At 36.6% G+C, this 17,180-nt stretch overlaps 1 protein-coding gene across 2 annotated transcripts in view; it reads left to right on the forward strand.

The window, feature by feature from the left end:
• Polk (DNA polymerase kappa) overlaps positions 1-17,180 on the forward strand; it is a 46,510-nt gene that overhangs the window by 10,920 nt on the left and 18,410 nt on the right. For both annotated transcript variants that reach the window (XM_042691118.1, XM_042691117.1), the window contains exons 2-5: positions 2,140-2,308; positions 3,632-3,751; positions 12,012-12,164; positions 14,098-14,229. In XM_042691118.1, the coding sequence (XP_042547052.1) occupies positions 2,174-2,308; positions 3,632-3,751; positions 12,012-12,164; positions 14,098-14,229 (540 nt within the window). In that variant the 5' untranslated portion in view covers positions 2,140-2,173. The remainder of the gene's footprint in view (positions 1-2,139; positions 2,309-3,631; positions 3,752-12,011; positions 12,165-14,097; positions 14,230-17,180) is intronic.

The raw sequence follows: 17,180 nt of genomic DNA on the forward strand, positions 1-17,180 counted from the left end.
CAGAATAGCTGGCTCCAGATGTTATCATTTACTTGCCCTGTGACAAGATTTAAGCATTAAGACTTTTTAAAACTCTCCAGAGTTTGAGGATGTTGTATGCTTTATTTTATTTTATTTTTTGGGGGGGGATCCAGTCATGGAACTTGAACTCTGAGCCTGGGTGCTGTCCCTCAACTCTTCAGCTCAAGGCTAGCACTCTACCACTTGAGCCACAGTGCCACTTCTGGCTTTTTTTCTTTTTTGCTTATGTGGTGCTGAGGAATCGAACCCAGGGCCTCAGGCATGCAAGGCAAGCGCTCTACCACTGAGCCACCCTTCCCAGCTAAAGAAAGCAAGGATTTTTTTTTTTTTGGTCGGTTGTGGGGCTTGAACTCTGGGCCTGAGTGCTGTCCCTCAGCTCTTTAGCTCAAGGCTAGTGCTCTACCACTTGAGCTACAGCACCACTTCCGCTTTATTTTATTTTTATAGGGTTTTGCTATGTAGCCCAGGCTGGTTTTGAACTCTTAATTCCTCTCTGCCTCTTGAGTGCTGAGATAACAGGCATATGCTTTGCTCTTTCTCCCCCCACCTCCACCCCCAGCGAAACTGCCACCATAATCGCAATACTTAAAGTTCAAAATTACCTTTATTCTTTTTGGGTACCTCAAATAGAAGTAGCATTGTTAAGAAAATTTCCTCAAGATGGAGTCTCCTCTAGTTGATGTAAATAAGTTACTGTCATAACTGGGAGGGACAGCCTACACCTGTAATCCTAACTACAGTCAGAGCAAAAAGTTAGTGAGACAATCTTAACAAACAAGCTGGGCATGGTGTTGAATGTCTGTAATCCCAGCTAAATCAGAGATATACGTGGGAAGTTCACAGTCTGTGGCCAGCTGGGGCAAAAAAAAAAAAAAAAAAAAAGGCAGAAAACCCTATCTAGAAAAAAATAATAATAACTTAAAAGCAGAAAAACTAGAGATGTGGTTCAAGTGGCAGAGAAAACAGAGTTCAAAACCCCAGTACTACGATAGATAGATAGATAGATAGGTAGATAGATAGATAGATAGATAGATAGATAGATAGATAGATAGATAGGTAGATAGAATCTTCTCTTAGAACCTTATTTCTATCATTACTGAAACTCAAATGAGACAACAGTGATGTCAGGAAAGCTGCATTAAAGTTGGGAAAAGGAGACTTGAATTCCCAATTCTTCTTTATACTAGCAGAGTTATGATGAGCTGTTCATTTAACCTTGCTGAAATTTCTTTTTATTTATTTTTTGCCATATTGGGGATTAAACTTTGTGCCTTGTGTATACTAGTCAAATAATCTATAACTGAGCTATATCCTGAATCCTCTTGTAAAAAAGTTTTTAAGGTAAGCTAATGTATATGAAAGTAAACTACAAAGAACTACATAGAGATCTTAAAGAATTATTACATGAAAATATTTTATTTCTTTCTTTTCTGTTTTCTTTTTTTTTTCCTCTTTGCTCAAATTGCTGTTGGACTCAAACTGTTGGGCTTAAATGCTTCTACCTCTTTGGCCTCCCTGGTAGCTAGGCTATAGGTATGTGCCTGGTAGCTAGGCTGTAGGTATGTGCCTCTGTCACCTTTCTTAGCCTTAGGAGTGACATAACATTGTACAGTGGAGTAAGTTCCTGGAAGTAGGTAGGTTTGTGCCTGTATTTTTTACTGTCTTAAGAATGGAGCTCTGTACACAATAGATGGTAATTGAAAGAGTTACTTTGTATTTACTATGTAAGGTTAATCTGGATCAAAACATGAGATTTGGGCTCATGGTTGTGTTGAACACCTGTTGCAGTTCTTAAGTAGACATGTCCTGACTGAAGTTTCTTGCCTTTTTATACAGAGTGATAATATCTACCTGTAAGACTATACAGGGCCTATGTGCAGAACCCTAAGCATAATGACTGCTACAAAGCATGCAGAAAGTATTTATTCCCTTCCTCTCTCCAAGAATACAGTCATCCTGTGATATTAATTATAGAAATTTGATTAGCAATTTTCCTGGAGCAAAGAGTTCTTAATCATTTAAAAAATTGTTTGACTGGATTCCCAGTTGTCTAAACCTTTGAGTTTTCCCCTCTATGGATGCTTTCTAAAAAAGACCTCATTATATATGCTTCTTCAGATTATAAAGAAGAAACTACTTTTAAGTTTGCACCATGGACAGCACAAAGGAGAAAAGTGACAGTTACAAAGATGACCTGCTTCTTAGGATGGGACTTAATGACAACAAAGCAGGAATGGAAGGATTGGATAAAGAGAAAATTAACAAAATTATAATGGAAGCAACAAAGGTTTGTTCCTTGTTTCTTTTTATGTCTATACTTTTGTTACTACTAAGAATTCGGTTTAAAAGAACCAGATTAAGTTTTGATTGAATATCTCTTTCATTAAAATATTTGTATGTATGATGTACTGGGGCTTGAATTCAGGGTAGGGCACACTCCCTTAGCTTTTTCTAGGCTGGCACTCTACCACTTGAGCCACAGCTGCACTTTCAGCTGTTTGGGGATTAATTATAGATGAGAATCTTGGCGGATTTGTCTACCTAGTCTGGTGCATGTATAATGTTTATGAATTGTCAAATTACTCTCCTTATTGGTTGTTTCAGTTTATTCTTTTACTAGTTTATAAATGTATTATCATGCCCAAACTATCAGTAGAAGGTATCGCTAAATTTTTGGACTTACCAAGCTGAGGTAACATAAGCATTAGCAAACAATTCTATCAAAAAGATATAAATGGACATTTCAGTAAAGAAGATATGCTATGACTTATAGGTACATGGAAGTCTATTCAGCATCATTAGTCATTAAAAAAATATAAATTTTGGGGTTGCAGGTCTGGCTCAGTTGGTAACAAAAGCATCAGTAGTGAGTTCAAGTCCTGCTCTCAGACCAAAAAAACATGTAAATATTAAAACACTGAGATGCTGTTCACAGTATTATTGTCACAAATGTCTATAATAACACAATCACAGTGTTGACAAGGATATGGAGAAGTTGAAACCTTCATACATTGCTAGTAGGGTTGCATAATAGCTCAGTTACTTGGAAAACACTGTGGCTTCTCTCTCAAAGTTATCTATGGTTACTATATGACACAGGAATTCCATTCCAAGGTTAAGATACCCAGGAGAATGACAGAATGAAAATCCTCACAAACAAATTCATAGCAGCATAGCCAAAAGTAGATATATCTTGATGTCTATCAATCTGATAAATTACTAAGCATTGTTCAGTGCTAGAATGGTAAGTATTAAGTATCTGCTGCATTTTATTAATGACTTAACATTAAATTTCTGAATGGTGAGGGAGAAAACTGATGACCCAGCTGACTTAGGCCTATGACACTTTTTTTCTGAATGCAGCTTTCAACTCACAGAGCCTGTGATTAGTTCTGTCTCACAACAATTGTATGGCTTCAGTAACTATTAATATTTACTGTTACAGATAAAGAAATAGATAAATAGTAAAGTATTTTGAAGTTACCCAACTAGTAAGTAATTGTTTTGAGTTCAATCAATCTGATTCCAGAATGAATACTCTCAGCCAGCAGGTCACATTACAGGGATATTTTCTTTCTGACATTTATCCTCTGCTTTGTTTCCTCCACAGGGCTCCAGATTTTATGGGAACGAGCTCAAGAAGGAAAAGCAAGTCAACCAGCGAATTGATAACATGATGCAACAAAAAGCTCAAATTACCAGTCAGCAGCTAAGGAAAGCCCAATTACAGGTATTAATTCAGTCCTTAGAGTGGAAGTTAGTGGAATGGTAATTGACAGCTATCATGCACCATCATCAGGTCATAACTGCAGACAAGATGAAATGTGTTTATTACAGTGAAGGCAGACCCATTCAGCAGATGTACACACTTTGCTAAGCAGTCAGTACTCTCCTCATTTACTTCCAGTCCACACCAGGCCTTGCCACCATCATTATACAAAGAGTAAATATAGTCTTAAGTAACTTGCCCTGCTTCATAGGTATTTAGCAAAGCTACAACTCAACTCAAAACCTACGTGCTTTTTTTTTGGTGGTCATTGGGCCTGAACACAGGGCTTGGGCACCTCCCTGAGCTCTTTTCCTTAAGACTAAAGTTCTGCCACTTTGTGCTACAGCACCACTCTGATTTTCTGGTGGTTAATTGGAGATAAGACTCTCATGGACTTTCCTGCTTGGACATACTTCAAACTGTGATCTTCAGATATCAGCCTCCTAAGTATCTAGGATTATAGGCATGAACCACCAGCACCCAGCCCTGTGTTTCATACTTGTAGTGAGAAAAGGTCACATGGCCACAGGATAAAAATGATAAAAATGGCAGATTTTCTGTAATGCTGATTTTGGAAGGAAGGAAGGGAGGAAACATATCTATAAAGTAAGAAGTAACTTAAAATACAACTATAGTTTAGTAAAATAAAGTTATAAAATCAGAAATGAGATTATATCAATTTAAGTTTCATTTTTGTTTACATAATGTCCAAAATATTATCTTATGGTTATTTTAATTTCCCTTTTATTATGACAGAAAGAATATCTTTTTACATATTAGCCATTATTTTTTTAATTGTAAGGATGACCTTTTTTATTCTTCTTGTTAGGTTATAGGTGAAGTAACTGGCACAAGCAATATATTTTAAATAAGAACTTATTTGGGGGGTTAGGCTTAGTGACACATGACTGTAATCCCAACTACTTGCAAAGTAGAAATAGAAGGATCATAATTTGACACAGACCAGATAAACACATCAGTGAAGCCTTTTCTCAAAAATAGGCTGGATGAAGTGGTACATACCAGTTGTCCCAGCTTCCTTGAAAGCAAAAATAAGAGGATTATTTTTTGAGCTCAGCCTGGGCAAAAAACAAACAAACAAACAAAAAAAACCATGAGCCTCTATTTTAAAAAACACTAGAAGTAAAAGGGCCTGGAGTCATGGTTAAAGCAGTACAGTAAGTCCCAATAACATACATTAAAAAGTCTTTTTTCTTTCTCATATAATAGGTAAATAGTTCAAGCTAATGAGTTGGCCCTGTTTATCATAGTAATTTCAAGATGCAAATTCTTTAAATCTTATTCTTGTAGCCTCCCCTGGTGTTATTCTTACCTGGACTTGACAAACGTAAATTATCCTCATTTCATATTCTAGTAAAAGCAGAGTGGAGGAAAAGTTAAAAGCAAGTAATTTGCTTTTAAACAAGTGAAAAGAAAACATACAGTACTAAAACTTGCATTTTTTGGCAGTACTTTAAGCTACAGGGCCACACAGAGTTAGATGAGAAGCTATAAAATACCTTCTCTGGCCAGGTGGCCATGTGCCCAGCTAAAAGCTGTTACTGTGAAAGGAAGGAGAATGCATTTGGAAGTTCAACTGTCAGTCCAAAGCCATTTCCTATGCCCACATTTCTAGGAGAGTTTATATCCATTTCTCTTGATTTAAAAGATCTTATTATGCATTAAGGATTTCTTTTCTTGCCATTTGTTATAAGTCTGCATCCAATATGTTATCGTTTAACTTTGCAACGTTATCCCTATATATATTTTAAGTTTGAAATCCAATGGTATTTTTAAAGACCTTTATTTTTAGAGCTGTTTTAAAATGAGTTTTTTTCCTATACCTTTGCCCCCTTACAGGCTAACTTCCCTCACTAGCATCACTTCCCACAAGAATTAATGAACCTACTTTGGCATATCATTATCACTCAAAATTGATAGTTTCATGTATATTTTATAAATTTGGGCAAAGTTATATATTCACCATCATACTATTCAGAATATTTTTACTGCCCTGAAAGTCCTTTGTGCTCAGCTAACTGCCCTCCCTCCATGTTAACCCTTTTACTATGCCCAGAGTGTTCCCTTTACCAGATGCCATGTAGCTGGAATCTGACAGTATGAAGCCTCTTTCAGATCTACTTCTTTAATATAGCAATATTCATTTAGAGTGGCTCCATGTCTGTTTATGTCTCAATAGCTCCCCAACATCTGGATGTACCACAATTTTATGTATCCATTCCCATAAGGAGGGGCATCTTGATTACTTCTGAGTCTGTTTAATTATGAATAAACTATTTATAAACATCCATGTGCAGTTCTGTTTGTGGAAATAACTTTTCAGCTCATTTGAATAAATGCAAAGGAGCTGTAATTACTGAATATTATGGTAAGAAAATGCTAAGTTTTACATGAAACTTCCAAACTGTCTTCCAGCCTGACTGAACCATGTGTAGTAATTCCAACCATCAGCAAGTGGGAATTGCTACACATTCTGTGCAACCAGCTTTTACTGTTGTCAGTATTCTAGGTTTTGGATATTTAATAGATATACAGTAAAATATGATCCCATTTTAATTGGCATTTCCCCAGTGATGTAGGATTTTAGGCATCTTTTCATGTTCTTGCCATCTTTCATCTGTATATCTTCTTTGGTGAAGTGACAGTAGTAAGGAGATTTGGGACCCCTTTTTAAATGTTTGGTTGTTTTGTTTTATGGTTGATTTTTAGAATTCTACGTTTTGGTTATTAGTCCTATATCAGTTGTTTTTTCAACTATTTTCTCCCTGTCTATAACTTATGTTTTACTTTCTTAACAGTATCTTTCTTTTAAAGAGAAATATTTTAGAATTTGTTTTCATGTAAGATGTAAAGGATATTTTTCTCTAATTGGTATTATATTTTTCCTAATGATAATTAACTTGCCCAACTCCAATTACTGTATTATGAGTTTTTTTTTTTCCACTGAATTGAAGTAATGTCCTTTCAAGTACTAAATTCTTGTGTACTTTGGTTTGTTTCTGGCTACCCTCATTTAGTCAGGTGAGTTAGTTTTTAAGTATATCAGCACCATATTATTTTACTGAAATGTAAATATATAGGTACTAAAGATGTGGCTCAAGTAATTTTCCTCGTAAGCATACCACAAAAAATAAAATAAATATGTAGTTTAATATTCTCTTAAAACTCTTCCTTAAAACTGTTTTTTCTTGAGCTGGGAATGTGGCTTAGTGGTAGAAAGCTTGCCTAGCATGCATGAAGCCTTGGGTTCGATTCCTAAGTACAATATAAATAGAAAAACCTGGAAGTGGCACTGTGGCTCAAGTGGTACAGGGCTAGCCTTGAAGCTCAGGGATAGTGCCCAGGATTCATGCCCCAGGACTGGCAAAAACAAGAACAAAAAAAAAAACCTGTTTTTTTTCTTGGATTTTTTTTTTTTTTTTTGGTCGGTCATGGGGCTTGAACTCTGGGCCTGAGAGGTGTCCATCAGCTCTTCAGCTCAAGGCTAGCGCTCTACCACTAGAGCTACAGCGCCACTTCCGGTTTTCTGGTGGTTTATTGGAGTTATATAAGAGTCTCACAGCCTTTCCTGCCCGGGCTGGCTTTGAACCGTGATCCTCAGATCTCAGCCTCCTGAGTAGCTAGGATTACAGGCATGAGCCACCGGCGCCTGGCTAGAATGAAATTTTTAAGATTGATAAAAATGATGTCTTAAGTTCATTCAAAAGAAATAGTCCACAGCGTGCTGGTGGCTCTTGCCTGTAATCCTAGCTACTCAGGAGGCTGAGATCTGAGGATTGCAGTTCAAAGCCAGCTCCGGCAGGAAAGTCCATGAAACTCTTATCTCCAATAAACCACTAGAAAACCGCTGTGGCTCAAGCGGTAAAGCGCTCACCTTGAGCTGAAGAGCTGAAGGACAGCTCCCAGGCCCAGAGTTCAAGTCCCAAGACCGACCAAAAAAAAAAATTCATTCTGTCCAAAACAACATTACTTTAAAAATGACTGTATTCAATAAGCATTTGGTTTTCTGGGTTTTTTTGACAAGTTTTACTGATCTATAATATTTAATAAAATTCTTCAAGGTCCATTTTAATGGTACAATACACTTTGATAATCTGAAGAGATAGAAAGTGCCTTCCATTGTGTAACACAACTTCAGATTTTGTTCCAGTTTTAGTTGACTATTTCATGGGAGGTTCTCTGGCATCTTTTGCAAGAGGAATGGCAGGAAATGTGTTTTATGTTGATTATTCATTTGTCTCATTTGTTGCCTTTCCTCTAAAAGAAGTTGTATAAACCAGAGGAGATTTGAGGAAGTCCTTAGGAGTCAAAAACATCTGAGAGACCCAGAGAAGTTTTAGTGGAAAAAGTGTTTCTTTTTAAAGTCATAAAATTTCCATGTGCTAGATTTTTATTATGCATGACAATAGTGTGAACTGTTGCTAGTCGAGCTGTGATAAATAACCTCTGCAGACATGAACTCCCGGGGTATCTTCTCTGAACCTGTCAGTATTTTATATTTTCATCTGACTTCCTAAAGGCATGATCATTGTTGTAACCACTAAAATCTCTTACAATAACATGAGTTCTTATATGAAATACATAAATATCTTATGTTATGCTAAATAGTAACTACACAGAAAATCAGTCATTAACTACTCAGATTAACTCAGTAGTCAAAGGAAACATTAAGTTAATATGAAAAATAGTTCAGAAATAGCCTCCTAAATGTAGTAGAAATGGAGAGTTTTAGCAAGTATGGATTTAAGAATTTTAGAATTTTGTTCGAATTTGTTTCATTGCTAAAGACTTAAAAATTTATTTCGGGCTAGGCACTAGTGACTCACACCTGTAATATTAGCTACTCAGGAGGCTGAGATAAGAGAATTGAGATTCAAAGCCAGCCCAGGCAGTCCATGAGACTCTCATCTCCAATTAACCATCAAAAAGCTGAAAAAAGGGATGTGGCTCAAGTGTTAGAACACTAGCCTTGAGCAAATAAACCTCAGGGACATTGCCCAGGCCCTGAGTTCAAGCCACAGTACCAGCACCAAATATATATCTATGTATCTATATATTTATGGATTATAGATATATAAATGTATATTTTTTGGAGAGGCATCATAAAATAAGAAAAAGAACATAGGCTTTTTAGTCTAGCTCTATCATTTACTAGGTGCCTGACTCAGAGTTTTATTAAGTAGAAATAATAATCTTGGAATTATTCTGACCAGCAAATGAGTTAATATAGAAAGCACTTACCATTTTTGATGATATATAAACTCAATAATTTTTGCACCTGCTTTAAAAATTAAAGGTACATCAGCTAGCCCTTATCCCTCGTTAAGTGTATTACATGAGTATCTCTTTTAATTCCTTCAACAACGTTTTTGAGGTTAGTTAGTCCTGTTGTACAAATAAGAAAAGTAATGCTAAGTTACCCACTGCCATGGAAATAATGAGCAGCCCTGAAACCCAAACCAAAGCCATTATTTTTAACTCCCATGGTACACACCAGATCTCCACAGTAGCAAAAGGAACAAGGTCCATGTTACCTTCTTAGATTGGAACTGGAAATTCTTTTGAGAGAGCCTGGAAGAAAAGAAAAGTGAATGAAGACTTTAGGGGAAAAACGTTGAAAAGGCACTGATGGTGTGCATCTCGTATATGTAGAAAGAGAAGGGTTCAGACAAGGGTAACTAATGACAGATAGTAAAGGAAAGTGGAATGTATGAGTCATGCAGTGGGGAGTTTTCCTTTTGGCAACTGTACACTTGCAACAAGCGGGAGGAAGAATAGATTGCTGGAGACTGTCAGAACATTGATATATGAGTCGAAGGACAATTGTTTTCCCATTTGGGTTGCTTTCTATTATCTTTTTTTCTCCAGATGACTCCAGCTCAAAATATTTCAGATGCCACTCCCTTGTTAATATTAGGCATGTATTAGGCATATTTTTTGATTACTATAGATGAGCTTTTAGTCTCTTCTTGCTTTTATTAGTCTCTTTAATGTGTTCATAATTCCCTGAATAGAAGCACTAGAAGAAACTTTCTTGGGAGGCCCATCCTGGAGAGTGCCGGTGAGTGGTGAGCCCCACCCCTGCCCAGGCGCAGACCTCCACATAGGGTGGTCTTCAGAGCCCCCCAGAAGAAACTTTTAAATCAGAATAATTTGAGTAAAATTGAAAAGTTCTACTTACTAAGGACAGTGTTTCATGGTAAGAAACTAGTCTTATCCAAAAATTTTCTAATACTGCTCTTCTTTTTTACCAGTTAATGCATTAGTATAATTTCCATCTCCCCTTCTACCTCTCTTGTAGAGAAAGATTTTTGTTGTTGTTGTTGGTGGTGGTGGTGGTGGTGGTTGTGGAGCTTGAACTCTGGACCAAGGCACTGTCCCTGAGCTCTTCAGCTCAAGGCTAGTGCTCTACCACTTTGAGCCATAGCTTCACTTCTGGTTTTCTGCCTGGGCTGGCTTTGAACCAAGATTACAAGTGTGAGCTCCTGGCACCTGGATAAGATTTTAAGGTAGATATAATGTTTCTCCCAAAGGAACTCACAATTTACTGTCTAATACAGAAAAGGCCTTGGGAAGAGCAAGAGAACAAGTAAGAGAACATTACATTCTACAGCACAGAGGACAGAGACCAGTTAAGTTACAAAAGTTACCTCAAGGTCTGTGACAGAGCTAGAAAAGGTGTTCTAGCCTCAGGAAGGCACCTGGGGTCCTTCAGTTAGTTGCAGACTAAACAGGTCAGGTCCTCTTGAACATCTCAGTGTGGCTGTTGCAGACAAATATGATATAATTCTAAGAGAGAATTGCAGTTTTTGCCTACAGCTGATGTCACAGTAATGCTGAGAAGGAAAGCCATGAAGAAAACACTGTAGAGTAGAGGCAGGGTTAAAGTCCAGCATGAGGGAAAATGCCTGTGTATCTTTGAAGAAATTGTTCTAAGGATCTCCACATGATAGTAATTGTTTCATTCTAGCATCAGCCCCTTTGCTTATTTGAGGCTGTTTACTCTTTTATTTTATTGTTTTGTTAATGCAGCTATCCACTGATCCTTTTAGTAGTGATTGCATTGATTAAACTTGCACTGTGTCAAGCTCCTCATGTTCTTCAGTTCAGTTAACACTTGTGATTTTACTTTCCTAGTCTCCCCATTTCTAATATGTTACAGAGATTAAAACTGTCACATGGGGACTGGGAAGGTGGCTCAGTGGTAGAGTGCTTGCCTCGCATGCATGAGGCCCTGGGTTCGTTTCCTCAGCACCACATACACAGAAAAAGCCGGAAGTCGGGCTATGGCTCAAGTGGTAGTACGCTCACCTTGAACTGAAGAGCTCAGGGACAGTGCCCAGGCCCAGAGTTCAAGCCCCACGACCAACAAAAAAAAAGAAAAGAAAAGAAAAACTGTTACATGACACCTCATCTGTGGGTAAGCTGGGAAAGTGAATTCATAGCATTACAGGAAAAGCCTACAGAAAGCAACAGTTGGGAATGTATCTGCTACATAAACCCCTTTCTTACCACCTTTGATTATTTCTACTCACTTTCATTTCTTTTCAATCCCATTGTTTCTCTCTTTAGAGACAAAAATTGTTTGAAGATTAAATTCTTCATTGTTATATTTGACACATATTAAAGTTTATAAGAAGTAAATTATAGTGTATGTTTTCAATTTGTATTTGTATAGGCTAAGATGTTTCTACATGTTTACTTGTATATATTACTATTCCCATAGCATCCATCAGTTGCCAAACAGGTGTAACCTTTTGTTGTACATTTCCTTTGTTACTATTTCAAATGGGAGTTATTTTACCTAAATTGAAACTTGCAGTTATAGTAAGTTCTCCATAATTACAAAGTAGTAGAATCAGTTCATATTAGCAGTTGTGATAGTTCATTCATTCATTCAATTACCTTGTTAACAAAAACAAAAATGCTTGTGATCTTCCTGGGCATATGGAGAGTTATCAGAAAAAGATATTTGAAAGTGACCATTTGTGAGAATAAAAGCAATCAGCCTTAATAAACATCAATACATTATATGCCCAGATGCACCCAAAAACAACAATGAATATGTACCCATAGGTCAAGTAGATGGATGGATGTACAGAGATGGACAGAGACAGACTAATAGATACGTTATAATTTAAAATTATTATGCTTTTTCAATATTACATGGTCTAAAACTGTTACTTCTTTTTTGTTTAAGGTTGACAGGTTTGCACTGGAGTTGGAACAGAGCCGGAATCTAAACAATACCATTGTGCATATTGACATGGATGCTTTCTATGCAGCTGTAGAAATGAGGGATAACCCAGAATTGAAGGATAAACCCATTGCTGTAGGATCACTGAGTATGTTGGTAAGTAGGTCAAGATAAAAGACAAAAAGGGAATTTCCTAACATATTCAAGTAAGCTTATTGGTTCATGAAGAAAGAAGTCTTTATTAAGGTCTAAGTTTGGTGACTATTTTTTAGATGCCCTATCTATACTCAGTACTTAAATCTCTCAACATACCTTAAGGCACCTGTATTTATTTTCTTTTGACTAAAATAATAGCAGACTCAGAGAGACAATAACCTTCCCAGTCACAAATCCAGTAGGATGGTAGAGTGACATTATATCCTTCCCTTGCATATCAGATTTTTCTAAAGTATTCTAGATAAAGATAATTGAAGAAAGCTGGGCTCCAATGGCTTACACCTGTAATCCTAGCTACTCAGGAGGCTAAGATCTGAGGATCAAGGTTCAAAGCCAGCCCAGGCAGGAAAATCCATGAGACTTTTTTTTTTTTTTTTGTCAGTCATGGGGCTTGAACTCTGGACCTGGACACTGTCCCTCAGCATTTCAGCTCAAGGCTAGCACTCTATCACTTGAGCCACAGCACCCCTTACCATTTTCTGGTGGTTTATTGGAGATAAGGGTCTCATGGACTTCCTGCCCAGGCTGGCTTTGAATCGTGATCCTCAGATCTCAGCCTCCTTAGTAGCTAGGATTACAGATGTGAGCCACCAACACCCAGAGTCATTTGCCTTGAGCTGAAGAGCTTAGGGACAGTACCCAGGCCCAGAGTTCAAGCCTCACAACCAATAACAACAACAACAACAAAAAGATAATTGAAAAAGAAAAAAATATTGTAGCCAAGTGTGGTAGCTGTAATCCTAGCTGTTCAAGAGGCTGAGATTAAGAAGATTATAATACAAGGCCAACCCAAGCAAAAAGTTCACAAGACCTGTTCTCATCCAATAGCTGGACACACATGTACCTGTAATTTTGGCTATGGTGCAAAGTGTTAAATAAGAGGATTGTAGTTCAGGCAGAGGCCTATGCAAAAAGTGAACTATCTCAAAATAACAAGTGTAATAAAGGGGCAAAACATGAGGCACTGAGTTAAATACCAATACCTCCAAGAAAAGAATTCTAAACCAGATAATTTCGAACAGTAGCTTTTAGGGCAAGTCTGTCCTGTCACCTTTTTTTATTGGGCGGTGGGACAGTGCTGGGACTAGGGGTTAATCGCAGAGCATGGGTGCTATCTTTTAAATGTTTCACTGAAGGCTGGTGCTATACTTCTTGAACCACACCTCTGCACCCAGCTTTTGACTGGTTCTTGGCTGGCTTCCAACCTTGATCCTCAGATTTCAGCCCTCTGAGTAACTGGAATTACAGGCATAAGTCAGAATTACATCTGATCTGACACCTTTATTTTTGTAAATAAATTTTACTGGAACAGAGTTAGTATTATTACTATCACAATAAAAGAACAGAGTTGAGTAGAACTAATCACAACTAAAACCATATGATTTGCAAAGCCTTAAGTGATCATTTACTTTCTGGACTTTGATAGCAAAGGTTTTAAAATCTTGATTATAGTATAACATATTTTACTAGTATATTTAGAATATCATTAGTTTTCCCCAAAACTAAGAATCTCTGATTTTGTTCAAACCTTCCAGTCTTCACTCAAGGCTATCATGCCCATCTTAAAGAATATTTTATTGACACAGACTTACTTAATGCCTGGTATCGTGCCTATCTTCGAGAAGAGTTTATTAGCATAGACTTACTTAATACCTGGTATCACATTGTAAATATAGAGACAGTAGTGAGACAGGGTCATGGCATCATAAAACCATGACAAGGTAAAGTCAAAATGTGGTTAAGACAATGTCCTATAAAAGAATGCCCTTGAATTGAAAAATGTACATTAGTAATGTGTTTCTGGTTGAATGCATTGATCAATACGTCCATTTAGGTTTGTTTGTTTTTCCCAATGTGGTCCATTTTCTTTCAGTCTACTTCAAATTACCATGCAAGGAGGTTTGGTGTTCGTGCAGCTATGCCAGGATTTATTGCTAAGAGACTCTGCCCACAACTTATTATAGTACCCCCAAACTTTGACAAATATAGAGCTGTGAGTAAAGAGGTAAGTTGATGTATCACCTCTACTATAGCTGTTTACTAGTTTCCTGTTACGTAGAAGTAATACCAAAGGCTTTAGAGCAGCAGGATCTAACTAGTCTTAGCACATCCCTTCACACTCACTCTCATCCACTTCTTTGCACTTACATTGAATAACAAGCTCTTCATAATACCCAGAATGCACTATTCTGTTTCCCAGTTCTCTGCCTTTCTAAGTATTTTCCATGTATGTAGAAAACCCATTTTTCCAAACTAAATAGTAGGACGCTCACTTTAGCTATTTTTTCTTAATGTGTAAAACAAATTTTCTTCTAGAACTACCTATTTTTGTAATTTATAGAATCTACCACTCATTGTATTCTGAGTAAATTTTTATGAGTGTTTTGGTTTTTTTTTTCTGATAACATAGCCTAGGCTGGCATTGAACTTGCAATCCTCCTTCCATCTCTTAGTTAGTAGAATTACAGATGTGCATAACCATGCCTGACTATCATTTTTTAAACAATGACACAATTCACTCAGCTTAATTGGTTCCTTTCAGTGCTATATAATCTTACAAAGATGCTTAAGAATTTAATATCTAAGAAACTGATAATCAAAAAGAAAAGGGAATAACCCATTACTCTGGAAAGGATACTGTTATCTACTAGAACTCCAGTGGTCTCAAGTAAAACTACCACTTTCTCTTTTTAATAACAACCACCCTATAATGCAAAAATAGGACTTTCTTCTTGAATTAAGATTTTAGTTTTACATATGTCTATATCACTTTCAAACTGCTAGAGTAAACACAATATGTTAAACACTATGATCTAAGTATAAACACTTAAGAAGCTATGGCCTACCCCATGATATCATTAGCCATGCAAGTGATCTTTACATTTGCTTAGTTTATTTGTATCTCACCTAATTTCCCCCTAGAAATTACACCCCAACATTTAAAAACAATTTTATTATTTGAAAAACAGTCTTTTATCACATCAAGTTCTTTGTTGCATCTTCTTTCTTTATTTGTTTTTGGTGTGTGTAGTGAGGGAGCGTGTTCACATTTGGTGGTCCTAACTTAAAAGAATAAAATGCTATTCATAAATATAAGTGTTTAGTAGTAAAAAAAAAATCCTATGAAGACTTTGTAAGACCTACTGAAACTCAGTCAAATTTGTGACAGTATTTGAATTCTCTTTAGTCTAGTTAAGCTGGAAAACTTTCCAGATTTGAGCAAGATCTAGCCCACTAATTTGCAGATAGCAAATAACTTGTTATATGTAAATGAACTATCGATAATTCTGTAACTATAAATTAATACTTCTGGCATTTAGGAAGCTTGAGGAAGGAAGATCTATTTTTGTCTTGTCAAAATACTAGAGTAACCTTAGCTGTACTTAGAGTTTTACATACTTGACTTTTACTGAAGCATGTGTATTTTAGTTCTTATACTCATGTCCCATGTAGAGGAAGTAAGTACTCAACAGTGTCTCTAGGGACGATTTCTCATTCACAATCTTAGTTGGCTGCCAGCTATAGACTTTCCAGAGTTCCATTTTCACTAGAAAGATTCTATTTGGGTATATTGTAGAAATGGTTTCTTCTATAAGAACAAAGCTATTTTAAGTACTCTCTGAGTAAAAAAACTATGCCAAGTTTTATATCACCATTTTCTAAAATTTCCCATGACTCAGCTATCTGTAATTTTGTTAAGCTAAAATACTTTCTTTTTATAAATCCAAAGGTTCTCTCGTACAGTAGATAGCTTTAAATTCTAGATGAAGTAAAATTCAGAAATTATATTTTCTAGAGGTTTTCTTATGATATAGCAAGATTTTAAATGCTATTTGAAGTATAACATAATTCAGGAAATACATTTTCTAATATATGTATTAGTTTGCCAACCATTTCTTCTTATTGCATCTAATACTTTAGTGATTTGAACAAAAAGATGTAAAAACATTCTTGGTTTTATGTACTGAAACTACCTTATATAAAAGGCATTTCTGGCTGGGTACCAGTGGTTCATACCTATAATTCTAGCTGCTCAGGGGCTAAGATGTGAGGATCAAGGTTTGAAGCTAGCCAGGTCAAAAAAAAATATCCTGAGACTCTCTCTTCAGTTATCTAGTAAAAAGCTTAGCTGGAGGCCTGGCTCAAGTGGTAAAGCACTATGAGCAAGAAAATCAAACTAGCGTACACAGACCCTGAGTTCATGAACCAGTACTGTCACACACACAAAAAGCCACTTTCGTACTTTCTCAACTACACTTCTAATCCCCACATGTATCTTTTAGTCCACAGTGCAACTCCAGAGAATTCTCCATCATGTAATTATACTCAGATTTGTGTCTGTTTTTTTTTTCCAATCCAGATTGCAATAAATAGAGCATCATTTTCCTGTGTGTTTCTATATGTATTAAGTGGAGTTTTATGTGTATATAATAATTAATTGGAAATAACTTTTCTAAAGCAACCTAGTGCTTACAATTATTGCCTTTTCAGTCATTTGTGTGTGTGTGTGTGTGTGTGTGTGTGTGTGTGTGTGTGTGTGTATATCAGTCCTGGGGCTTGAACTCAGGGCCTGGGCACTGTCCCTGAGCTTTTTTGAAGCTCAAGGCTAGCACTCTACCACTCTAGCCACAGCACCACTTCTGGCTTTTTCTGTGTATGTGGTACTGAGGACTTGAACCCAGGGCTTCATGTCTGCTAGGCAAGCACTCTACCACTAAGCCAGATTCCCAGCCCCTAATTATTTCTTTTTAAAATGAACAAGAATCATCATAAAAAATGAGAAGGAATAGAATCCTATCATGTCCATTTTTCCTTCTGACTAGTTGCATTAATCCTTCACTATTTTTTTCATTGCCTCAGAGTTATTTTATCTGAGATTTATTTGAATCACTTACTGTTTCTTGATATAGGTAACTAAATAGAGATTGCAGCAGATGAATCTATTTCATAGTCTTT

Source organism: Dipodomys spectabilis, unplaced genomic scaffold, assembly GCF_019054845.1.
Source record: "Dipodomys spectabilis isolate Male_0828 unplaced genomic scaffold, ASM1905484v1 ptg000140l, whole genome shotgun sequence".
Lineage (NCBI taxonomy): Eukaryota > Metazoa > Chordata > Mammalia > Rodentia > Heteromyidae > Dipodomys > Dipodomys spectabilis.